Source organism: Equus quagga, chromosome 22, assembly GCF_021613505.1.
Source record: "Equus quagga isolate Etosha38 chromosome 22, UCLA_HA_Equagga_1.0, whole genome shotgun sequence".
Taxonomy (NCBI): domain Eukaryota; kingdom Metazoa; phylum Chordata; class Mammalia; order Perissodactyla; family Equidae; genus Equus; species Equus quagga.
Window position 1 is genome coordinate 825,856 of NC_060288.1, and position 26,079 is coordinate 851,934.

The 26,079-nt window shown below is 45.4% G+C and overlaps 1 protein-coding gene across 5 annotated transcripts in view; it reads left to right on the top strand.

Annotated features, from left to right (window-relative positions):
• Positions 1-26,079, top strand: part of SH2D4A (SH2 domain containing 4A) — a 65,321-nt gene that overhangs the window by 33,310 nt on the left and 5,932 nt on the right. For 3 of the 5 annotated variants that reach the window (XM_046648710.1, XM_046648709.1, XM_046648711.1), the window contains 4 exons: positions 4,955-5,035; positions 8,658-8,769; positions 10,465-10,675; positions 13,679-13,809. In XM_046648710.1, the coding sequence (XP_046504666.1) occupies positions 4,955-5,035; positions 8,658-8,769; positions 10,465-10,675; positions 13,679-13,809 (535 nt within the window). The remainder of the gene's footprint in view (positions 1-4,954; positions 5,036-8,657; positions 8,770-10,464; positions 10,676-13,678; positions 13,810-26,079) is intronic. The other 2 variants (XM_046648712.1, XM_046648713.1) reach the window with 1 other exon arrangement.

Here is a 26,079-nt window from a genome sequence, read left to right on the forward strand (position 1 = left end):
AAACCTACAGGATTCTAATGAAAGTAATCTTTGCCAAATAATAAGCATAAGAAATCTGGTGACCTACAACTCATTTTCCTAAATGACAATGTTGACATAGTGGAAAAGCATAAACTCTAGCACAAGCCAGCTGAGTGTAAGCTACACCACTCCTCAGAGATCCACTTTCTTTATCTGAAAATTGAGTATTATGTTTCCCATCCATCAGAGATGTTGTGAGGAGTAAAAATAACACTAGCAAAGTCGCTAACATGGCGTCTGGTCATAATAGGCCTTCAGGGACTAGTGGCCATCACTGGACTTAGTGTTAATAGCAGTCCCCATGATTAGTAAACAATCTCGGCAGAGAGCTTGAAGTATCACTTGCAATTGTTGTGGGCAGTTTTATCAGCTGAGATAGACTCAACTTTTGTAATATAGTCATGTGCCGCATAATGACATTTCTGTCAACGACAGACTGCATATACGACTGTGGTCCCATAAGATTATGATGGAGCTGAAGAGTTCCTACTGCCTAGTGACGTCACAGCCATCATAACATCGTAGTGCCACACATTACTCACGTGTGTGGTGATGCTGGTGTAAACAAACCCGCTGTGCTGCCGGTCGTATAAAGTACAGCACATACAGTTATGTACAGTGCATAACACTTGGCAATAAACAACTGTTACTGGTTTATGTATTTACTATACTTTTATGGTTATTCTACAGTGTACTCTTTCTACTTATTAAAAAAAGCTTACTGTAAAACAGTATGCAGTGTTATGCCAGCAGCAGCCTCACACACCTTGTGTTTACTGCATCTCTTGATTGCGTCATTTTCTCTTGTGGTTGACTAACCTCCCATTGTTTTGTTCATCATGGCCCCTTATCATACAAAATCCACTGCCAATGTTGCCGGTAAGAGACCACATTGAGTGATTGACCTGGAAACAAAACTAAAAGTGATTAAGGACTACAAAGGTGGAAAATCAGTGATGGTTATTGCTCACTAGTCAGGCGTGTCCCATTCCACCCTAGCTATGATCTTGAAGAACAAGAATAAAATGATGGAAGCTGTTAAAGGAGCTGCTTCATTGAAGGCAAGAAGACTAACAAGGGCCTATATCAGACGTGGAGAAACTTCTAATGAGCTGGACTGAAGACCAGACACAGAAGTGTATCCCTCTCAGTAACATGATGATCACACCAAAGCCAAAAGTTTGTCTGTGATGTTGAAAGAAAAGGCTGGACCCAACTACGATGTTGCATTTACTGCTAGTTCCGAGTAATTTAAACTGCTCGAGAAGTGTTGTTCATTACATAGTGTGAAAGTGAGTGATGAGTCTACAAGTGCTGATGCGAAGGCAGCTGAAGAATTTTTGGAAACCCTAGATTTCCAAATTGTGGAGGAAAATTACCTGCCAGAGCAAATGTTCAATATGGATGAAGCCTCCCTATTCTGGAAACGGATGCCTGAAAGGACTTTCATCCACAAGGAGGGCACGTCAGTGCCAGGTTTCAAGGCTTTTAAGGACAGGATAACAGTCTTGCTTGGGGGCAATGTTGCAGGCTACAAATTGAAGCCCTTTGTGATCCAGCACAGTGAGACCCCAGGACCATCAGATGTATCAGTAAGCACACACTGCTGGTGCACTACAGGAGCAATAAGAAGTCATGGATGACCCAGCTCCTCTTCCAAGATGCCCTCCTGAATTGCTGTGCCAGCAAAACAGAGAAGTACTGTTTGGAGAAAAACATACCTGTCAAGATTTTGGGTTTTGTTGATAATGCTCCCAGACATCCTCTTTTTATTGGTGATCTTCTTCCCCATATCAAAGTGGTGTTTCTCCCTTCAAACACCACCGCTTTGATCCAACCAATGGATCAGAGTTATAGCAGCTTTTAAGACCTACTACCTGAAGAGGACCTTTGCCCAGGCTGTTGCTGCAACTAAGGAAGACACTGAGAAGACACTGAGGTAATTCTGGAAGGATTACAACATCTCTGACTGCATCAAGAACCTTGCTTGTGCTTGGGGTGATGTCACCAAGGAGTGTACGAATGGCATCTGGAAGAAGACACTCGAGGATCATCTGTGACTTCAAAGGATTTGCCAAGGATGAGGATGTTGCAAAAATCAACAAGGCCATGGTTGAAATGGCAAACAGCTCTACCCTGGGTGTGGGTGAGGATGACACCGGGGAGCTCCTAGAGGTGCTTCCTGAGGGACCAACTCATGAAGCGTTGCTGGAACTGGAACAGGAATGCAGAGCTGAAGAAGAGGCAAGAGGAAAGGAAACTGCAGGAGAAGAAAAAGAAGAACCCCCGAGAAGATTCACAGTGAAGGGTTTAGCAGAAGCTTTTGCAGACCTCAACAAGCTCCTTAAGAATTTGAAAACATGGACCCCAACACCAAAAGGTTTTCAGTAATAGAAAGGAATGTTCTTGGTACGTTATCTGCTTACAAGCAAATCTATGATGAGAAAAAGGAACAAACCAAACTACCATGGACACACTTCTGAAAAGAGTGACACCTCCTCGAGAAGAGTCTCCGGCAGGTCCTTCAGGAGGTGTTCCAGAAGAAGGCATTGCTATCACAGGAGATGACAGCTCCATGCGTGTCATTGCCCCTGAAAACCTTCCAGTGGGACAAGATGTGGAGATGGAAGACAGTGATGCTGATGATCCTGATCCTTTGTGGGCCTAGGCTGATGTGTGTTTTTATCTTAGTTTTTAACAAGAAAGTTTAAAAAGTAAGGAAAAATAAAAAATTTTTAAAATAGAAAAAAGCTCATAGAAGAAGGATATAAAGAAAGAAAATGGGGCCAGCCCAGAGGCGCAGGTGTTAAGTGTGCACTTTCTGCTTCGGCGGCCCGGCCCCGGGGTTTGCCAGTTTGGATCCTGGGTGCGGACATGGCACTGCTTGGCAAGCCATGCTGTGGTAGGCGTCCCACGTATAAAGTAGAGGAAGATGGGCACAGATGTTAGCTCAGGGCCAGTCTTCGTCAGCAAAAAGATGAGGATTGGCAGCAGTTAGCTCAGGGCTAATCTTCCTCAAAAAAAAAAAAGAAAGAAAGAAAGAAAATATTTTTGTACAGTGTACAGTGTGTTTGTGTTTTAAGCTGTGTTGTTACAAAAGAGTCAAAAAGTTTAAAAAATTAAAAACTGTATAAAGTAAAATAGTTACAGTAAGCTAAGGTTAACTGTTATTGAAGAAAACATTTTTTAATAAATTTAATGTAGCCTAGGTGTGGTGGTTTTAAAGTCTACAGTAGCGCACAGTAACGTCTAGGCCTTCATATTCACTCCCCACTCTCACTGACTCACCCAGAGCAACTTCCAGTCCTGCAGGCTCTATTCGTGGTGAGTGCCCTATAGAAGTGTACCATTTTTTGTCATTTACACTGTACTTTTTCTGCTTAGATATGTTTAGCTTACCACTGTGTTACAGTTGCCGGCAGTATTCAGTACAGTAGCATACTGTGCAAGTCTGTGGCCTGGGAGCAATAGGCTATGCCGTATAGCCCAGGTGTGTAGTGAGCTACACCGTCCAGGTTTGTGTGAGTGCACTCTCTGATGTTCACACGACGAGGTCACCTAATGACGCGTTTCTCAGAACGTGTCCCTGTTGTTAAGTGATGCACAACTGTAGACCAAAAAAGCAATGGCTAAAACACAGGAGAAGTTCATCTTTCTCCCTGAGCACACCCAGGATGGGTGCTCTGGTACAGGGGTGCTCAGGTCCACACCGTCATTCAGGGACTCAGGCTTTTGGTGGCTCGGTTGTCTTTAGTGGTAGCATGACTGCTATCACCATTCCAGCCCAAAGGAAGGGGCAAGTGGCCTGGAGGCGTGCGTGAAGGAGATTTTAAGGGCCAGATAGAAATACCAGTTATCGCCTGCCTTATATTGGAGATAACGTATTCATGTGGCACACCTAACTGTTAGGGCAGCTGGGAAACGCAGTGTAGCTGGGTAGCCACATGCCCAGCTACTGTGAAAGAAGGGCAGAATTGAGGTAGCCATCCTGGTTTATTACATGGCATAGTAATGGCCTTAAAGTGCTCCACAATGAATCTTGCTATCAACTTTTTGCTGAAAATTTGCAGCCAGTTTCTGATCACACATAAGGCACATAGTGATGGTAATGTGGGTTGTGGATGGCTATGTGGAGACATCCAGGGCCTTTGTGGCCCATGCTGGGACTTGGCCCAGACTCTGCATTTAGGCCAGGGACAGGGTGACGGGGACATGTGTAACTGAACTGGTCTTGAGGCGCCCTGTGTGATATGCCAGCTTGGTCACAATGCCAGAGGGGTTGGCATGTGGCCGGCGGGAATGACACCAGGGGAATCAGACAATGGATCTGGGAACCCCACTGACAGGTGTTGCCTCCTGGGAAATCCATCTAGAGCAGCAGAAACCTAGATGCTGTGCTGGGTGACAGGGCAGGGGGAGGAGAGAGGAGGGATGTGATCAGGCAGGGAAAGTGGGCAGGGCTCCTAGGCACCAAACAGTATTCCAGGCATGCCTCCAGTCCTAGACAGGGAGCAAGGCATATGCAATTATGTGGCAGAGACTAAGCATTTCTCTGGTCTGAGCTGGAACAGGGGATAGGTTAGAGCAGGGATTAAGAGAGGAAGAAGAGAATTTGAATTACAGAGTCATGTCGATGTCTAGAAGTCGTTCCAGGGGCCCAGCGCAGCTGGGAGCAAGACCCAGACACTTACTTGTAATGAGCAAACTGCCAGCTCCAGGCTCTTGGAAGCCCTACTGAGTGAGGAGGCTGAGGCTTCCCATGCCTGCCGCCTTGGTCATGACTGGCTCAGGAACTCAGGGGCTGGTGGATCCAGTTGTGAGGGTAGGGGCAGCATTAGGGAATATTGAAATGAGGAAATGCGTTTACAGATTATCTTCTGAAATTGCATTGAAGCTCTAAATGGTATAAAAATGTGTTTCATTTAATTTCTAGTCACCCTCCAGTTCCTCAAGAAATATTCAACAGATGTTGGCAGATTCTATCAATCGTATGAAGGCATATGGATTTCACCAGGTAAAAGACTCAATTATGTCTTCAGGGGGCTAAATGCATAGCCATTTCCACTATGTTTACTAAATACTGAATTGGTCTATTAGTCTCATGCAGAAATGATATTAAGCAGCAGAACGTGAGGTCTGTCGTTAAAAGCTTGTGAAATAGCTATTTATCTTTACCTGTTTATCTGGAGTTGGAAGTCTTGAGTATCATGGAAAAAACAGAGGCCAAGACATACCTACGACCCTCCTCACAGAAGATCTAAAACAGAGACAGTACTGGGCTGCTGGCAACACTGAGGGCTGATTTCAGAGCGACAGATAAAGCACTGAACTTGCAGAAATAGTTCAGATCAAGTTCCTCATGTGTTCGTTGTTTCTGTGAGTCTGTCCCTTTACGATAAGCAGTCTCTTGTGCCATCCATGTCCACTGTGCAGGAGCTCCTTCGGGCACTCAGATCTCGCTTGCGTCCATCCAGACGCTTGAGTCCGCTTCCTCCATCGTCTAGATTGTTACTGTACATCGCTCACAATAAACGAGCCGTAGACTGGCACTTGGAAACCATAGTAGGATTTGACCTGTAGAAAGTCTGAAAAAGTAGGTAAGATACGAGACTACAAAAAGAAGGTTCTGAGTGACCACAGGCCTGAGACTGGGGCTGTGGTAGAGGCCAGCCCCAAGGCCCACGTTCCTGCAGACGATCGACTCCCTGACTCCTCTCTAGGGACCTGCGTGAATGGGAGAGCTCACGTGTCTGAGACTTAAAGGGATCATGCTGGACTTTTGGAGCTGTCATCCCGGTGCGCAAACTGCTGATATAATACGTACCTCTTTCTAAAACAGCAGCATGGAGCATCTAAAGGACATTTTCAATAACGCTGCCCAGATTACATTGTATTATCTTAAATGAGGACGGATGAGAAAGACGAAGGATCTTTGTGTTCATTCAACCAATTTTTATTGCGTTTCTCCTATGTTCTGGGCACTGTCACGGGCATTGGAGACACAGTGAACAAAACAGCTAAAGTCCCAGTCCTCAGGAAGCTTGAGTTCCAGGTGGGGAGACAGATGGTAACCATTTCTTTGAATTGTCATAAGCGCTGTGGATCAAAATAATGCAGGATAAGGGAGCTGAGGAATGCTGGAGAGTGGGAACTGGTTTCTTATCATTTACACTGAGAGGGCTGCTCAGCGAAGGCGATACTGGAGTAGAGACCTGAAGGAATGAGGGCAGGAGCTGTGCGGATGGCTGGGGAGAGTATTTTGCAGGCCAAAGGAAGAGCAAGTATAGACGCACAGAGGCAAGAGCCCACTTGACTTGGTGAAGGAGCGGCAGAGCAGTCAGGGAAGGAGAAGGCAGATGGGGGCAGAGAGACCCTGCAGACCTTCATGAGGACTGGTATCTAGGGGATATTTCCAGCCAGGATGCTAGATGAGATCATCTGGAGAGTGAGTTTAGATGGAAGAGAGAAATGGTCTGAGGTCTGAGGTCCATCAGAGTTTAGACTGGGCCTGAGGTTTCTTGTCTCTAGACTGAGGGGTGGACGAGATGAGTGGCGCTCAGACATTTTAGGTGTGACACAGCTAGGCTTCCACAGCTTTCACTCCCTCTCACGAGAATGCCCCGGGCTGTGCCATTTCATCCCTTCTTCTCCACCTTAGGAAATTATGTCAGAATTCAAGCAAATGGATGAGAGGCCACTTACCAAGCCTCTGTGTGGTACAAAGCTAATGCAACACACCCTTCCTGCCCCAGGGCCGTGGGACGTGTCTCCGTCCACAGGCCCAGACGAGGTGTTCTGTAGGAGATGTTTCGACAGCTCGAGCCCTGGGCGTCCGGGCCAGTGTCCAGCCTCAGTCCTGCTGCCTCACTGCCAGCCTTCACCTGGACTTTCCCAGCGTGGTCACGGTCCCCCTCCTGGACCTGCAGGCTCCCAGCAGACACTTCTAAAGAAGGAACAACGCTTTTCTAAATAAAGATCAACTTGTAAAGATTTTGCTAAAAGTAAATTTTCTGGAGGAATTCTTACAGAAACTCAGGACAAGTTCTAAAGTTTTCTAGCTGCTTTGAATAAATACAGCGGTTAGGGCCAGCTCTCATCTGCTGTTACTCTGTGAAACTCAGTAATTTTGTCTCCTTTCCCCATACATGATTACATCGCAGATGAAAAGGCATAGGCCGTATCGCACTCTCCGACATTTGAGTACTGTCTTATTAACCAAGTACCACCTGAATTATTATTGACTTAATATTTCCCCTTAAGTAGACTCACCTTGTAAACTTCGTGCTTTTCCTAAGCAACGATATCCACGATGTCGTAGTTCAATGCTGTAACTATATTATTTCCAATCATTTTAAAACATGCATGTGGAAGACAATGCTCCACTTTGAAGTTTTTTCTGTTTAAGCTTAGAAAGTACCAGCAGCATTTCCTATGTATTTTAGGTTTGTAAACAGCTTCAGTAAGGGCATGGCAGATTTTAATAGTCATTTCAAACTCCAAAAGCTGTTCTTTGGTTTTTATAATATTGGTAGACAAAGGGGGCTCCGCTCTAGAATGTAAGAAAAAAGATGAAAACAATAAATACACAGTTAGTGACATTTGAAGTGATTACCACCCTCTTCTGTGAGAACTATGATTTATGACTTCCCACGATGATTAAAAACAAGTTTCACAGCATCAAGGTTTATATTTTAGTTGTGGTGAAATAATTGAACAGCAAGAAGGTGTCTGTCTTTCTATAGGAACGCATGAAAGAAACCTACCCGATGTCTCTGTGGTGCAGAGCGAAGCAGGTCCGTCTCTCTGACCCCCCCCCCCCCCCCCCCCGCAAGGCAGCCGAGGCTTCTCTTTAGCTCACCAAGTGTAAATTCACCTTCCTCACAAGCACGCAGGAGGCTGTAGCCAAATAAACAGGAACTTTTGAGGTTAAGTGATTTGGTGTGTTGATTTCTCTAGTCAAAAACTAACTCCCTTGAATGTACTTGATGTCGTAGAACCGTACACTTAAAAATGCTTAAGATGGCAAATTCTATTTTCTGTATATTTTACCGCACACACAAAAAGATGAATTCCTTTTTAAAGGAAGACTCATGTTTCTTATTTTGTATTTTCCCTTCTCAAAGAGGATGCTTCTTAAGCCACCTTTTTGAGCCCCTAAAATCACGCGTAGGGACCACCCTTCCAGACCGGTGGTTTGAGGGTGCACACGGACGCTGCTCCAGGATCGCGCCGTTGTTCTGTGGAACCTGACGCTGCTGCCATGAGACAGCATTTACACACTACTTCAGGGAACTCAGCTGAAGCAGAGAAGAGCTGTGTCTGAGGAAAATGAACATTGACTGAGTTGTTACTCACTGTACTAGGCACTTTTTAAAATTATTTAACTCTCATTATAACCCTACAAAGTATCTTTTAACTTTCTAATTTTACTTAGAGGCAAGCAGCCTGAGAGGGTTAGTAACCAGCTGTGGGGTTGTACGGCCAGGTAGCGGTGGGCCAGCTTCAGGTCCCACTGGCTCCATGCTTTCCCAGGGGCCAGAGGCAGTTAAAGAGGAATCAAGTGTCCCAGGAGCCCGTGTCCTCGCAGAAAACTGCCAGAGTCACTCACTGGGGTTTGTGTCTGGTTTTTTAAACAGAAGAAAGAATCTACAAAGAAAACAGAGGATGAAGAAATAAAACAAATAGATGAAGAGAGAACCAAGGAGATTTATAAGAACTGGAAAGAAGACTCAGAGTGGCAGGCATCTTGTGAGTACCCAGAGGCCTCTGGGCCACCCTCGCCTCCCTAGGCCCATTCTTTCATGTACTGAAATGATCTAGCCTTAAAGTGGTGGAAGTGGTCACTGCACTTAAAGTGCCCCGTGGAGAGACGTTCTAACACGACGTCATTGCCCAAAGGCTTTACGAGCCACTTGCTGAATAGCCGAAAAGGTCTCAATTCATCTCTGTACCTTCAGAATTATGACATATTTCTATGATGGAACGGTATATAGCTATGAAAAAAAATGCTTTGGAAGAGTGTTTTATGACCTTGGAATGTGTTTATATGTTTTTATCTTGGAGAAGAAAAACAAAACAGTATAAGAAAATCCCTATTTAAAAATGTCTTTAAGTATGTAAAGGAAAACGACCAGAAGGTTGTTAACATGTTAACTTTAGTTTTCTTGGCGTGGTGGGATTTGAGATTAGTTATTTGAATTCTTCTTGTCGTCATTCTGTATTTTTCTAAATTTCCAACAGTGAACATATCTTAACTTTGTGGTCAGAAGAGCACAGGAATAAGAGGGGGATGTGTCAGCATCTCTCCCATGCCCTGACCCAACCCTGACCCTGAGTTAGCACTGCCAGAGAGAAATCTCAGGAGGAAGTCAGTGCAGATGAAGGCAGAGCAGAGCAGCCCAGGAATGCCAGGCGAATTCAGGTTTGAGACAGGATTAGGGTTTCCATCTGACTTGACAAAAATCATCCCTTGAGGCACCTCGAGGAAGAGAATAGGAGAGGCAGTATTTGCAGGATGCTGAGAAGCCTAAATTAATCTTTAGTTCCACTACAGTGAACACTGTTAAAATGACAGTTTTGTGAAATGAAAATATTTACAAGATCCAGTGACTTCTACACAGTGAAATCCTAGTGTAATGGAGCATTTTTGGCATCTCTTTGCAGTCAAACATGACAGGATTTGACCAATATGCCTGAAGTGTAAATACATTCAATAAAAATTATTCTTTCATCCTGCATTGGAGTTCTCTAACAAAAAAGTTAACACTTTGTTGCTAAAACAAAAACAAAACAAAACAATAAACCCTCTATTTTACAAAGCAGTATTACAAGGCAGCCTTAGGGTACTTTTTGTGTACCAGTGTGTTCTGTGATTTTCTGTGGTAACACTCACTTTATCTTTTGGCCTGGCAGACTGACTCACATTTGGTTCAGCTCACAGTGGGCTCTGAGTGTGGCCCTGGCAAGGCTCTGTCACCGTCCACAGCCACAAGCCACCAAGGAACTCCTGAAGGCCTAGTCTTTGCTAGTGACTCCGGGCACATGGCATCCTGAACTTAGTATGCAAGGGAGTGACATCACCTCTAACTGTTCAGAGACCCTGCTGCCTGGAATCCCCACTCAGGCTGTGACTTGTCACTCAGTCTTGCCAACTGCAGGAAGTCCTCGAACATGTGGTTCTCCATTTCTATCTGGTCACTTCCTCCTCCTCTTGCTTCTCTCTCCCTCTCGGAAAGTCGCCAAACTCCCTTATGCAGAGAGGAATCCGCAGGGAGCGCCAGGCAGTGGTGCACGCGCAGGCCCTAACTGTCTGATGGTGGCGGCTCATTATCGTCAGGTGACAGAATGGGCTGAGCGCCTGCTCTGCTCGCCAGTGGCAGTGCTGGCTCTTCTGACCGTCTTGGGGGCTGACAGGGCCTTTCTCAAACGCCTTTGCTTTTCCAGTGCGAAAATCCAAAGCAGCAGATGAGAAGAGACGCTCCTTGGCTAAACAAGCTCGGGAAGACTACAAGAGGTTATCCCTAGGGGCCCAAAGAGGAAGAGGCAGCGAGGGACTGCAGAGGCCCCCAGGTGCTCCACAGAAACCCAGGAGACCCCCTCTTCCACCCAAGCCTCAGTTCCTAAGCCCAGCGGGATACCCTCAGAATCCTCTTAGGTAAGAAGCCACGCAGATGGCTTTAAGCAGAACGGTTGAAATGGGCGGATTAGAGTCAAATGGCGTGACGGGCAATGGCAAGTGGAAGGCCAGCTGGCTGCCTGTGTAATTAGTCTCGCGTTGCTTAACGACGGGGATACATTCTGAGAAATACGTCGCTCGGTGATTTCATCATTGTGTGAACATCATAGAGGGAACTTACATGCACCTAGATGGTACGGCCTCCTACAGACCTAGGCCATATGGTACTAATCTTATGGGCCCACCGTCGTGTATGTGGTCCATTGTTGGCATAACGTCGTTATGCAGTGCGTGACTGTACGTCAAGCCTCACCGCTAAGCCTGTCTTCCTGAGCTCCCTGGTCTGGCATTCCCCTTCTTACCTGTGAAATAGCCACAGTTGTTAGAGTTAATATACCGAGGAACTCAGTAAAGATGGGCATCCAGTTCAGTAATTCCCTGTGCCACTGGCCAAGCCCACCCGCACCTAGTGCAGCGAGAGAGCCAGCAGAGGGAGGGGGAAGAGGAAACACCCGGGCTGCCGTCAGTGCCCAGTGTCGCTCTCAGCAGTAAGCACGTCACAGAAGGAACCTGAGGGTGTGCTGACTTCCCTCATCACTAGGGCCACGTTTCTGTTGCCCAGGGATTAAAGTTGTGATGGTAGGTCTCATTCTGGGGTACATGGCCAACTCCTATGCTGAGAATTTGGAGATGTTCATTTTTTGAATAAACTTTCTGTTTGGTGACAGTGGTACCTTTGCCTCCTAGGTTGCGGGGGAATTAGGCAAAACTGTTTTGGAAAATCCCTGAAGAAAAGTATAGTGATATCACAGTAGAATCCCCATCATTTATGTTAACTGGTTATAAAATTATTTTTTCTTGGTTATTTACATTATATAATTTTTTCATATTCTAAAATGTAGAAGGATAATATTTAAAATAACCAGGAGAAATCAAATATTGGTTGAATGAAACAGCCTTGCCTTCTGAAATAAAAAACTAAAATTACTTCTCTGCTATGAGTATGGAGAAGTGAAAAGCAAACAAAAACCTCCCTTTGCTCAGAGTCACTATTTATCCTCAAGGAGACGTGAAGTGGGCTTTTCCTCTGCTGTAATCATCTCTGCTTACTCAGTTAGAAGGTTCCATTTTGGGGCGGGGGACCCACACTAAATGACCATGCTCTACAAAGTGACAGTTTGGAGAATGACTTCTTTCTTGTAGACAACAAAACAAGAAAGGCGCTCGGGAAGCGGGTGTCCCGCAGTTTTGTGACCGGGTCAGAAAGGTGTGAGCTCGTGCAGGGCCCTCTGCAGCGCCCAGACTGTCTGTGTGGGCCTTCGCCACAGGTCGCCGCAGGGCTGTTGAGGTGCTGCTCCTGGTCGCCAGGCTCCAAGGGTGGGACTATGACCTGTAATGTGCCCTCGCCCTCATGTTTTTAGAGCACACCATATGTGACTGACAGCAGTGAAGGTGGCCTCTAATAAGAGCAATTCTTGTTTTAAGCTGTACTCCATTAGCTCATTTTTTCCGACTTAAGACACTTGCAGGAAGTGCTTCTTATGAAGCAGCCAGACTGGTTGGTTTTAGGGCTGGGATTTTATTTTATTTTATTTATTTTATTTTTTTAAAGATTTTATTTTTTCCTTTTTCTCCCCAAAGACCCCCCGGTACATAGTTGTGTATTCTTCGTTGTGGGTTCTTCTAGTTGTGGCATGTGGGACGCTGCCTCAGCGTGGTCTGATGAGCAGTGCCATGTCCGCGCCCAGGATTCGAACTAACGAACACTGGGCCGCCTGCAGCGGAGCGCGCGAACTTAACCACTCGGCCACGGGGCCAGCCCCTGGGGCTGGGCTTTTAAACAATGATAACCAAGGTCAGCTGGGAGCCAGCCCAGGAAAACAGAGACTGGCTGTCCTTGGAGTTTTTGTTTGACTTCCAAAGACTTCCCAAGGAAAAACAACCTAATTGAAAACTAGTAAGAACTTATCACATGATCTCACGTGTGTGTGGTATCTGCTCCCCAGGAAAGTCAAGGATTATAAGCTGTTTTCTCCAAAATGCTATGTATGTATGAATATGCATATGTGCGTGTATATATGTACTTGTGACATGTGTGTCACGTGTTACTCACGGTAGCATACGTTACCATAGAAAGCATAAGGAGCCATAAGTTACACGACGGGACATTCCAGTAGCGCATCCAAACTCGTCGTTGTTTTCACACTGAATTCGGCTCAGAATTAGTGGGCTGGGGTGTGGGATGTGGAAATATGTTTATTACATTGAATGTTACTTTTTGTGATGGAAACTGACATCCCAGAACTTAGGTTCTGCAAATGAATTCATTTCAAAATAATTTTGCTGCCTATTTGTTTTTCTTACCAATCTTCAAACGCTTTACATTTCTAAGACTGTCTTCTAGTAGAAGTAACCCTCTTCAAAGTGGGAGAGAAGAAAGCAAATCAAGGAGGTTAGTGGGAACAGAGAGAAGAGAAAATCAAGTAATGAAAATGTTAGGAAAGAAGTTAATCTTATTGCATTTGATTTCTTTTGTTTACAAGTACATGCTTTCTAGGAAAATAGTGCATTTCACTTTTTAATGCTTATTTTCTCAAATTTTAATTGGGAGTTAATGGAGCATCTAATTTGTATTAAAAATGAATTAAAGCCTATGTGTTAACACAGCAGTAGGTCATACCCACGACTAGCCCTATAGAACTGGAAGGACAAGTGACAGATTTAGATTCCTTCCTGTTTTCTGCCCTTGAGGAGTTGTGTAATGGCAGCCTGTGGGGCACAGCCTCCCGTTAGCTCAGCCATGCAGTTAGATCTGCAAATATATATAATTCTCTCTTTCTGTCTCCCTCCCTCCCTCCCTCCCTCTGTCTCTCTCTCTCTCTCTCTATGTATGTATATACATATATATATATGTAAGATTTTTAAAGGCATTTTTTTCAAATTAGCTAAATCTAACTTGGAGGCCTGTTTTATAACTAACAGAAACCAGGGAGTGATGAGGACAGCATCCAGCTCTGCCCAGGAGGACATCATCCGATGGTTTAGAGAAGAGCAGCTCCCACTGCGAGCAGGCTACCAGAAGACGGCAGACACCATAGCTCCCTGGTTCCATGGTGAGTGCAGACGTACCCTTGATGGAGCCGCATCTGATGGTGGATGAGCTCTGCGAATCCACCAGGAAGGCAGAAAGAATAAAGGCTTCCTTTTATTTGTGCTGCCCAAGAAGAGTCTTTGAAGTTATTTTCACAAAGCAGTTTTCCAGAGTTTCTTTGAGCTGCATTCCCATGACATTTTCAAAGCAATCAGCAGTCATGGTCGCTGCATGCACTGTGGATTAATTATCCCCGCAAATAAAACACCACTGGGTGGGTGGGGAGAGCAGTGCCTCCTGTTCACCTACACAGGGGCGCTTGATTGTGACTTCCATCAAATGATGATGCCTTTCATCTGCGATTCACTGAGGGCCAGTCAGATCCAGCCATTGGGCGTAGTGGGCAGGGCATCGGTTTAGCTTAGTCACACAGTGAGCTCTCATTAACTAGTTGAGTGACCTTGAGCAAATCATCTTCTTTCTCTATGGCAAAGCAATTTATCCGAGCCTCATTTTCCTCATCTGTTAAATGACAGAGTTGAACTTCGTGATCTTTAACTTAAAAAGTGTGTAGTTTCTGATCCTTGTTTCTGGTATGTAGTTAAGGCTGCAGAGTAGGTTTTTGGAGCCTGAGCAGATGTCAGCTAATAAACTATTTCTTTATTTGACTCTAGAAACCTGATTAACTAAAGCCCTCTGTTTACCCAGGTCACAGTTCACTGACCTCTCAGTTTCTTGGACTCCAAGAGAAAGTGGTTTCTGATGCGGGGTCAGTGAGCCGAGGAGTCGAAAGAAAGATTTCTTGGACTCTCAAGATCTGGCAGTAGTGCTCTTTTATTTAGAGAATAGTGTGGAATAGCATGAGGACAGGACCCATGGGCAGTCAGAGCTGCTGCGTGGGGACAGGGCTCACGGGCAGGAGGAACCCCTGCTGCCGGCATGCTGCTGCTGCTGCTGCTGCTGCAAACATGGGTGGAGAGTAAGGTTAAATTTAAGGCATAGGTATGTGAGCCATCTCTTTACAAGACAAAGGAATGAACATGTAAAAAAGTTAAAATAGTATCAGTGCAGGTGGGGTCTGGCCATTGGGTGGTCCCACAACTTTTAGATAAGAATCAAATCGGATTAAGTAAAGGCCAGAAGCCACCACCCTAAATACTATCTTCAGCTAAAGACAAAGGAGGATGTTGGGGTGGGGGGGTCAGTTACATGAGGTTGCCAGACAGTAACCAACTTAATTCCTTGCCTTCCCCATTAAGAGTTTCTAGAGATAAGGTCATCTCCCTTCTTCCTGGCACAGAGAGGGAGGCATCTTTACAGATGGAGGTTTCCCTTACAAATGTAAATGTATCCCAACAAAGGGCAAGCAAACTCTGCTCCTCGGAGCCTGCTTCTCATCTGCAGTTTTAAAAGTAACCAGCTTAAAAATCCTCATCAGTTTCTGCAGGGTCAGAGGTTGAATTGGACTTACTGGCTCTGTGTACAATAGAAGTGCCTTAAAACAAAAGTGACATTCTCTCCCCGAGCATGCTTGTCCTGAAGGGGATCTTGGTTGAATTGTGGATGTTTAAGGCTTCTCTCTTTTAAGTGGTCTCATCTCATACATATCCACAGAAATAAGCTCCCAAACACGTAACAAGGCAAATCCTCTGAAAAGAATGGATTTATTTCTGGTAGGTTTTCTGCTAAAGGGCTGCTTTTGCAATCACACTGCTTTTGTCACTGACCTAGTGCCCTGAGGAACTCAAGGGTGGGTTCAGAAGCATTTAACTGTTTAAGAGATGTAATCACCAACCACACTCAATGGACCAGGCCTCACCAGGAAAGCTGTGCCTGTGACCTTTGCCTCATTTTGAATGCTACGATCTCTCCAGGAGGAGCTTAGGCCTTATCACTGTCCCCAGCAGGGTGTGTGCAGGCATGTTTTCCAGCTGAGCCTGTGCAAGCAAATACCCACCTCTCCCTTTTGAATATTCATTCCCTGTCTGAAATAAATGTCCCTGCCTCCCTTTGTTCGAGGATGCCATGACTCTGGAAATGACTCCACGCGGTCTCGTATTTGTTGCAAATATACCCTACTTTGTGAGACAACTACTCTTGTGGAGAGTCTGATTTAACTCGCCAGGAGGGGACCCACTTTGGTTTCGGTAACAAGAAGACAAAATTTTACATGTTTCTATGATAAAGAGAAGATGGATCACATCCTATCTTTTTGAAATATAGTTGTTTATTTATCAGGAGCCGTGTTTTGAAATAATGGGATGGTACCTCCTCTTTATTGGTTTACCGTCTTCCTTCCATTGTCATACACTCTGTAAATTACCCTTCTTAAGTTCCTGTTTTGGTCACCTAATTTTTCACCTCACATAAGTTCATACTTTCACCCTTTGCGCTGAATTAGCTTTAGATAAGGATGGGAGTGGGTAGGAGAGGACAGGGCAACATAAGATGATGGATCTCTGGCCTGTCTGGCCTGGTGGAAGGTGGCATGCTATCCATTGAGAGAAGGAACATAGGAGGGGGCGGAGATTTAGGGAAGGGGAGAAGAGAGGAAGGGAGACACTGAGTTTATTTGGGATATGATGAGTTTGAAATGTCTCTGGGGGAGTCATGTTGATGTGGGGTCGGTGAGCCGAGGAGTCGAAAGAAAGATTTCTTGGACTCTCAAGGTCTGGCAGTAGTGCTCTTTTATTTAGCGAATAGTATGGAATAACATGGGGACAGGACCCACGGGCAGAAAGAGCTGCTGCTGGCATGGGGACAGGGCCCACGGGCAGGAGGAGCTGCTGCTGGCATGGGGACAGGACCCACGGGCAGTCAGAGCTGCTGCGTGGGGACAGGACCCACGGTCAGGAGGAGCTGCTGCTGGCATGGGGACAGGACCCACGGGCAGTCAGAGCTGCTGCATGGGGACAGGGCCCACGGGCAGGAGGAGCTGCTGCTGGCATGGGGACAGGACCCATGGGCAGTCAGAGCTGCTGCGTGGGGACAGGACCCACGGGCAGGAGGAGCTGCTGCTGCCACCACTGCTGCTGCACACATGGGTGGAGAGTAAGGCTAAATGTAAGGCATAGGTATGTGAGTTATTCTCTTTACAAGACAAAGGAAAGAATATGTAAAAAGCGTTGTTAAAATGGTCTCAGTGCCGGTAGGTTCTGGTTATTGGATGGTCCTATAACTTTTAGGTAAGAATCAAACCGGATTAAGTAAATGGCAGAAGCCACCGCTTAAATATTATCTTCAGCTAAAGACAAAGGAGGATGTTGGGGGGGAATCAGTTACATGAGGTTACCAGACAGTAAACAACTTAAGTCCTTGCCTTCCCCATTAAGAGTTTCCATAGACAAGGCCAGCCCCCCTTCCTCCTGGTGCAGAGAGGGAGACACCCCCACAGATGGAGACTTCCTTCACAAATGCAAATGTCTCTCATCAAACGGCAAGCAAATTCCACTCCTCAGAGCCTCCTTCCCATCTGCAGTTTTAAAAGTAACCAGCCTAAAATAATGCTCATCAATGTGAAAACATCCATTTGGCAATTGGATGAGTGGATCAGTGCTAGAAATAACAGATTTGAGTCCTCAGTACATAACTGAAAGCATGAGAGGGGACGAGATTTCCCAGGAGTGAGTTGAGAAGAATGATGAGAGAAGGAAACTAAGGACAAAACCCTGGGAGTATCAACATTCAGTGCGATGACAGAGAAGAGTGGAGACCCCAGATCTTTGTGTCAGGTCTCCTTTCCCACTCAGGTCATGGCAAGGCAAAATAGTGCACAGCTTCGAAATAACCTGCTGTGTGTGCACGGTCTGTGGATACCAGTTCTATAATCAGAGAAAGAGGGCATTGCCTTTGAACTCCTAGATGTAGGAGCTTGATGAAAACTCCCAAGTGCAAGAGAGACCCTGAAATGAAGTGCTGACCTCTGCTTCCTGAGCACCTTTTGATGATCTCAAGGAACCTAGATATGCACAGTCTCCCCACAGCTACTCCTCTCTCAGCCAGAATTTGAAGCTTTTCTCACAGAGGCCCGGGTCTCAACTTTGACTGGACTTTTGGTCCCACTGGTTAGATGGGACTGTGGGAGAACCCACTGCAAAGATTCTCAAGTTCTTTTGCACTTTTTTTCATTTTCCTTAGAGCCAAAGCACATTGCTAGCTTTCACACGGATCACTGTGGTGGTAAGACCCAGATGGAATGATGCAGAGACTTGCTGGCCGTCTTGGCTGCTTCCCGTCTTCCTAGTGGGTTGGAGACCAGAGACCTGATTCCAGGTCATGTGCACTGGCTCTCTCCCAGGACGGTTTTCCACCTGCTCCCTGGAAAGGACCTCCCTGCACATTTGTAGCCCAGCTTACTACACTGTGCAACCACAGAGCTGTGAAGGAGACGGGGAAGCCCCAGCAGTTTTGGCAGAGGGATTTGTGAAGGAATTTTACAGTTGGTATTTTTCTGATTTTTTAATACTCTGCAAATGTAATTAATATTAGTTAATTTGGAAATTTTATACTCACAGTTATTTAGAAGGACTATTGAAAATACTACAGTGTATGTCCTAGAGCACCTTTCCTTGCTAAGACCCTTCAATGGGAAAACGTTGTGGACTTTATCATAGTGTGAATAGCTGGGATCATCTGTGTCAGTCTCTCATCTGGCCGCTGGATCAGCCTGCTGACTGGCCATCTTCCTCTGCTGTCTCCCGTCCTCAACATGATCCAACTGCAGTGAGTGACACCCGACCTCCTCCCTAGGGCCCACAAGAGCCTCCTTGACCTGCCCCTGCCTGTCACTCCAGACCCATTTCAGACCACATTCCCATTCTCCTTGGCTGCTCCCCGCCACTCGTCTCCCTTCTGTCCCTCATACACCGCACCTGTCCCTTCCTTAGGGCCTCTGCAGTTGCTCTTCCCGAAGAACGTCCCGTGGGCAACTTCTTAAGGAACTGGCTCACGTGACTGTGAGGCTTGGTGGGTCCTATCTGCTAGGTAGGCCAGCAGGCTGGAGACTCAGGAAGATGGGCAGCTTGAGTGCAAAGGCCATCTGTGGGCAGAATTCCTTCCTGTTCCGGGAAGGGAGGTCTGTCTTTGTTCTTTTAAGTGATTGGATGAGGCCCACTCACGTTATGAAGGATTTTCCTCCCTTCCCCTATGTAAAAAATGATTTTTCTAATTATGAACTATTTTAAACAAAAAGAATACAGAGGAAAATAAAACTAACACCAATGATGTAACAAATGTCATATCTACTCTCCAGATACAGTGAATGTTAAAAGCCGTATTTAATTCACATCTATTTTTCTTATTAAGAAATAAAACCTGACAGATAGAATTAAGGCCCCCTTTTGATTCCATTTTTCTCTCTCCTTCTCCAGGAGTAAATCACTCTTCTGAAGCTGTCCTTTCCATCCATATTTTTAGACTCATATATATATGTGTGTGTGTTTCTATAAAATATATTAAAAATATATAAAATGTATATATAAAAATGTTTCTGTAAAGCATACAATATTGTGTTTAACATTTATATGGTATCATGTTACAGACATTCTTCTGCAACTTACGTTTTCTGTCAACATGTTATCTGGATTTTTCTTTGTTTATAAATGTAGACTGGCTCATTTATTTTACCTATTGTGCAGTATTTTATAATATTTATAATATATATACTATTAAACATATAATGTTTATGTGTTTAATAATATATGTATTTTATTATACACACACACATACATTTGTTTGCCACAGAAAGTGAAGCAATTTAAACCCCTGAGCACATCTCCCTGTGCACACACATGGTCGTTTCTTCAGGGTGTGTATCTAGAGGTGGAATTGCTGGGAAGTAGGCTGTGTGCATCTTTAATTGTGTGAACTTTTCCCCAGTCCCCTCCAGAGTGAGTTAACGGACTTACACTCCCGCTGGCTGTCCTTGAGAGTTTCTGTCTCCTGCGTACTTGGTATCACCAGACGTTTCTTTCCCAGTACTCTTGTGGGTCCAGAGTGGAATCACCTTATTTTCATTTGCTCTGATTTGTGGTGAGGTTGAGCCTTTCGTGGTTCCTGGCTAGGGGGGTGCCTTCTTCCATAATTACGTGTCATCTTTTGACCATTTTCCCAGTGAATTGAGTTTTTAATAATGATTCATAGATTTTATATATTCTGGATACTAATCCTTTGCCAATTTTATGGGTTGCATTTATATTCTCCTAGTGTGTGATTTGTCTTTTAGCTTTTTGGCACATTTTGAGCCATAGAAGTTTTTCTTTTCAATGAGGTTGAATTTAGCTATTTTTGCTTTATGGTTTTGCTTGCTGGATGATACACAATCCACCTGTAGTTTATTTTTGTATATGATATGCATTACTATGATTTCATAAGAAGTCTTTGTATCTAGTAGGGCAAGCTCTCCCTCCTCATACTTCTTTGAAATTGTCTTAACTCTTCTTGGCCCCTTTAGATGCTCACCTGGCTTTTAGGGGCAACATGTCAAGTTTTAAAAACCTTGTTGGGATTTTGAATGGAATTGCATTGAATTTCTAGATTATTTTGGAGAGAGAATTGCCATCTTTATGTTATTGTATCTTTCTATCCATGAATGTGGCAATTCTCTCCTTATATTTCTTTTTAAATTGTTAAATAAGTTCCCATACAGGATGTGCACCTTTAAAAAAAAAAGCAAACTAGATTTAGTCTTATGTACTTAGAAATTTTTTGTTTCTGTTTTGAAAATTACGTAATTGGTTGTTTTTGGTGTAGAGAAATTATGTTTTTATGTATTGATCTTGAATCCGGTAACATTGTTGAACTCTCTTATTAATTCTAATTGTTTATCAGAAGATTCTGTTGAGCTGTAGTTTTCTGAGGGCCTAATATGTGCCAAGCGTTATAGCGAGCACTTTGGTGACTTTTCTGCCCACTTTATAGGAGAGCCTGGGAGCTGACACACTCAGTTCTTCTCCAGGCTTCCACCACTGCTGGCGGCAGGGTCAGTAGTCACATCTCGATCTGTTTAGCTTCAAAGCAGCAGCACATGTGACCACCAACAGAAGTGGGACACTCACACGATGCTTTTTATTTAACGTGTGCAATTAAATCCGTGACCACGAAGGCCACGAGGGTTTGTTTCTCCAGTCGGCGGGTGAGCCCACTGCACCTCACAGGCAGCGTGGAGCGGACACGCCAAGGAGCCTTCATTCAGCTTCAGGGGCGTCCATCCCACCCACGAGAATAATGAAAAAGCACGTTTTTGTTTGAACACTGTTTTGCTCACTCCCAGATAGAATTCCAAGAGGCAGACATTTAACATTCAAATCTTTAATAAAATGCCCCAAGGCCATAAGGGTTTGGAGTGATAGAAATGCAGTCTATATTATGATTGTTGTAGTGATTACTCAGCTAGATACATTTGTCAAGACTGATCAAATAGCACACTTAAAACTGGTGAATTTTATTGTATGTATATTATATCTCAAGCTCATTTTTTAAAACTTTAATGCCCGAAAGCAACACAGAGTTTTCTTAGCTCCTGGTGTGGAAAGGTCATGCAGCTTAGCACGGAGCCTCCAGGACCAGGGCTCCTGGGTTTGCGTTGTGTTTTCTCCCCTGGAAGATGGGGGTAATAAGATCTGCACCACAGAGTCATTCTTTACACTAATCAGCAAATGTCTGCAAAGCACTTAGTGCCCGGCACATCGTGCTTCTGTTATTGTGGCTTACAGAACCCAGCAGCCGAGGCGTGGGCTCACCCCTGCTGTTCTCTCCGCCTTTCCCTGCGTTCTAACCCTAACCCTGCCACAAAATCCTGTCTCGAGGAGCAGCATCACACGCAAGGAAGAAGCAACACTTCAACAAGATAGTGCGTAATTCCTGCAGAAGCTGTCCTGTGTGGTTTCCACCCATGCTTATTTAGGGCCCGTCCTTCAAAAGCCCAGAACCAGGTCACCCTAGAAGGCAACAGTAATTTGGAAGGACAAAGGACAACAACCCTTCAAATAGGGAATAAAGCCGTTAGAAAAGTTTGGCAGAACGCATTCAGCTGCAGTTGAGTGTGGGGTGGGAGGGACAGTGCGAGGGCGGGGTCCTGGCCTTGCTAGAGCATCGCTCCTCTTTTCCAGATCTATGATCTTCTGACACTGTAACGGGATAAGTCTGTTTGGTTTCGTTTCCTTAAGAAGGACTGTTGTCTTCTCTCCGTCACCCTTTATCTCCTCTCATCCTGTTATCTTCAACTCCATTCTTCGGTTCAGGACTATCTTGACCCTCAAATCCATTCCTTGTTTTCATTCACTCTGTCCTTGCATCTGCTCACCATATGTCAGCAGTCTTTGAGACAGACCCCACGGTCTAGGACGTTCGCAGAGTTGGTGGGACGTGTTGGAGAGTCCTTCGGGCTAAGTTTAACGTCCTGCTCAGCAAAGTCATTTTACTTATCCCAGCTCCTGCTTAGGAGTCTCCAAAGTGTGTAGATGTGTAACTAACTATACCCACTAACACACTTTTTCACCCTTCTTGGAGAAAAGGGCCACAGAATAAATGACATTGCAGTTTGAAGGTCTGTCCGGAAACCCAGAGACTCGTGTCTTCCTTCTGCCCGTCAGCATTTCCCGGTCCTGTGCAGTGTACAGCAGTGTTCGGGAGCTTTGAAATCAGCAGGGCCCGGGAACGGGGAGGAGAAGAAGACAGAAAAACGTGGATAAACAAATTTCTGATTGAGGAATTTTCTAATTGCTTCTGTTGTCATTAGAGAATTCACATATTTGTTTCATGCATCAATAGTTGATCATCATTCCTCTGAAATGTCATGAGCACATTCTTATTCAAATATGGATATAATTAGACTGTTGATGAAATATTTCCATTCTGATCTGTTTCTTGTGGATGTCTTTTGCTGTCATGGCGTATAATTGAACCTGCCCTCCAAATGCTTTAGCCCCAATATTTTATATTTTAAGCTACTTAAAAAGCGAACCTCTTTAACTAAGTCTGTGGGGTGCCAACAGAGTTCTTACGACAGCTGTTTCGCTTCTACTTTTGACACATCCCTTCAAATTTCCCTTCTCCTTGGGAGTAAATCTGTGCATTTCTGTGGAAGCAGTTACTCCCTGGAACTTGCGCTCCCTAGAGACGATTGTCTGAGTGGAGTCCTGTGCCCTGTCCTCCCAGCAGTGTGCTAGCCCACAGCTCCTTCAGGACTGAGCACGTATGTAGCTAGGTAAGTTGCGTTAAGAAAGTCTCACAGAGGCCTCCTGAGATTTCCTTCAGGCTAAAGTCTTCATGAGCCTGGGAACTGGCACCCATAAGTGGTAATCTATTCTTCAACTATTTTGCCATCAAAATAGGAGTGGGGCTATCAAAATTCTGCCAGCCTCTCACAAAGGGATCTTCAAGCTTCTATCTTTACTAAGCACAAATTACTGATTTGTGTGACTTCTCAAAGTCACACGAATGTATACATCCTGCCTCATTTATATACGATGCGTATGCTTCATGGAGTGGGATAGGCTGTGGCCAGCAGCAAGAATGTCATTGCTTGTGTATGGCAGGGAAGGGCAACTGGAAGTCCCTTCCCTGGCCATCACTGCCCTGCCTTTGAGAGGGACCAGCTGGGCTTTAGCATGAAGCCCTGAGAGTTCACCTACATTTTAGCATGAAGACTTATCTACATTAATGGCCTCAGAGCATTGTGTCCGAATTATTCTCTATACTTCTCCCATGTGACTGCCTAGTCTTAGTTCAGACTTTTGATGTAACTGAAGATGACGCACGAAGAGGCCAAAGCTATGCACGTTATTCGGATTGGAGCAGAGCTAGCTTTTCTGCAGCAATACTATGCATTGTGGGTTTTTCCTGGTGGACCCTGACTTTTCTCATAAATGATCCAGTGCAGCAGTACTGCTGCTAAAATGTTAGTCTGTTTTTCCACTGCAGTCATAGGCTGCATAATGACATTTCAGTCAACTATGGACCGCGTACACGACAGTGGTCCCATAAGATTAGTACCATGTAGCTTAGGTGTGTAGGAGGCTATACCATCTGGGTTTGTGTAAGTGCACTCTATGCTGTTCACGCAACGACAAAATCGCGTAACGATGCATTTCTCAGAATGTGTCCCCAACATTCGTTAAGCAACGCATGGCTGTAATATCGCGAGTAGTCCATTCACCCCACAGCCCCTCTAACTTGAGTTTTTCAGATGTTCACTTGAGTCCTCCCAGTGAGGCGCCAGCCACAGTTGTCTTGGCCTGCTGCACCAGGAGTCCCACGCTTCCCGTCCGCCCAGGGCTCCAGTCGTGTAGTTTCCCACTGTATTCTTGGAGGGACCTAGAAGGACCTCAGAGGCCAGGGAAAGGTGGACTGGGTGGCTGGGGCGCGAAGGAGAGCGACTCTGCCTTGGGCGGTCTACTTCAGACCTTTTATGGAAAGGGGGAATTCGACTGTTGAGACAAGTATTTTTAAATCCATGCTTTTGTCATCACATGCTTTGTTTACTGGGTTTCTGCTGCCACAGCCAGAGGATGTTAGACACTGTTTCCTTCTGCCAGGGGAAGTAGGCAGTAGGGTGCGGTGGTTATGAGCACATCTCTGGGGCCACACTTCCTGGGTTCAAACCCCAGTCCCCCACACAGGCCTTCTGCAAGTCACATGACTTCTGTCCTTCTGTCTTGTCTGTGTAATGGACATAATGATATTACGCACCACGCAGGGCTATTCTGAAGACTCACGAGTTCATATATGTGAAGTACTTAGAACTCTGCCCAGCACATAGTAAGCCCTAGTTGATAAGTGTTAGCCATTAAGGTAATGAAGTATGAACAAATGATGTAATTCTAACACTTGAATTATTAAGGAAACATCATGAATAATATTTTAGGAACTCTGACCATTTTTCTTCATCCCTGCAGTGCCTGAGACCTCAAGGATGAGAGCTCGGTGTCACGGTGCATCTGCTTCTATACAGTGGACCCAGGGCAGGTCCCAGAGCCTCTCGGAAAACAGTTCTTTAAATACTGGAGGGGTTGAAGAAAGCACAAACTAGAAAGGAGCTAGCGTGGGAAAGTAGAGCTCTCGTCCAGGTTTCAGACTGCCAGAGGATGACGTGTGCACTTTGAGTCCGGCAGTGTGGCTGCTTGGAAATGAGGTCTTCTGAAAGTCCGTTTTTCTCTTGTTCACCCCCTTCTTCAGGCAGATTGCAGACTTGAGGTCACCCTAACGGCAGAGATGCGTTCCTCTGTGATGTTGTCTTAGCAGCCCCCCCGGCCCCCCCGCACCATCTTCCGGGCAGAGTAGAGGATGGATGACAAAGGAGTGAGCTCCCTGGCAGAGCTCCTGCAGGGGCCCCGGCGGCTCTCCTGTAGCCCCGGTGCGAGGTCCAGGAGGATGCGGGAGCCTGGCTTGCTCAAGATGCTCCTTGCTCCTCAGCAACACGGGTCCTAAGCTTGAGGGAGGCTGCGGAGGTCATTGGTGCCTCGTCCCCAAGTGACTGCATTGAGATAATCACTGAAAAATGCATGCTCTTTAAGTTGCCCAGGTGAGAAATGAACATCTCTTTGGGTAATAAGTGCTCATATTTTATTTTCAGCCAATTCCAGAAAAACTTGATGAGCCCTGTGGGTTAAAAAGCAAAACACTAGAAAAAAGAAAAAAACACTGGAGTGGGAGACAAGAGGCCTGAAAGCATCACCAACTAATCCTATATAACCCTGTACCTTTTCTACCTCAGTTCTCCCATCTGTAAAATGGCAGTGACAGTAATATCAGTTCTGCTTATTTTAGGGTTGTTTGAGGGCTAAATGAAATAGTAAATGGAAGCCTCTTGAGCAGTGCGAAGCGCTGGCGCAGGGGCAGCTGTTCTGGTTAAGTGGGTGAGACCGGGGCTCTGGGGTCAGACCACCTGGGTTCGAGCCCAGCGCTGCTCCCCGCCTAGTTGAGTAGCTTGGGCACGTTAATGCTCTGTCTACAGCGCAGGTTTGCTCATTTTCTGTTGGAGGGCAGTAACAGTACCTCGTTGCCAGGCCACTCGGAGGATTAAATGAGGCAGTGCACGCTTTGAGGGGTGTCAGGCAGATGCTAAAATTCTAAGTGCTCTTACGATTTGGTTATCTTTCCCTTGGGTTTTTTGTTGTTTTTTGTGTATGAGAGGAAGATTGTCGCTGAGCTAACATCTGTGCCCATCTTCCTCTATTTTATATGGGACGCCTGCCACAGTGTAGCTTGACGAGCGGTGCTAGGTCTGCGCCCTGGATCCGAACCTGTGAACCCCGGGCCCCCGAAATGGAACGTGCGAACTTAACCACTACAC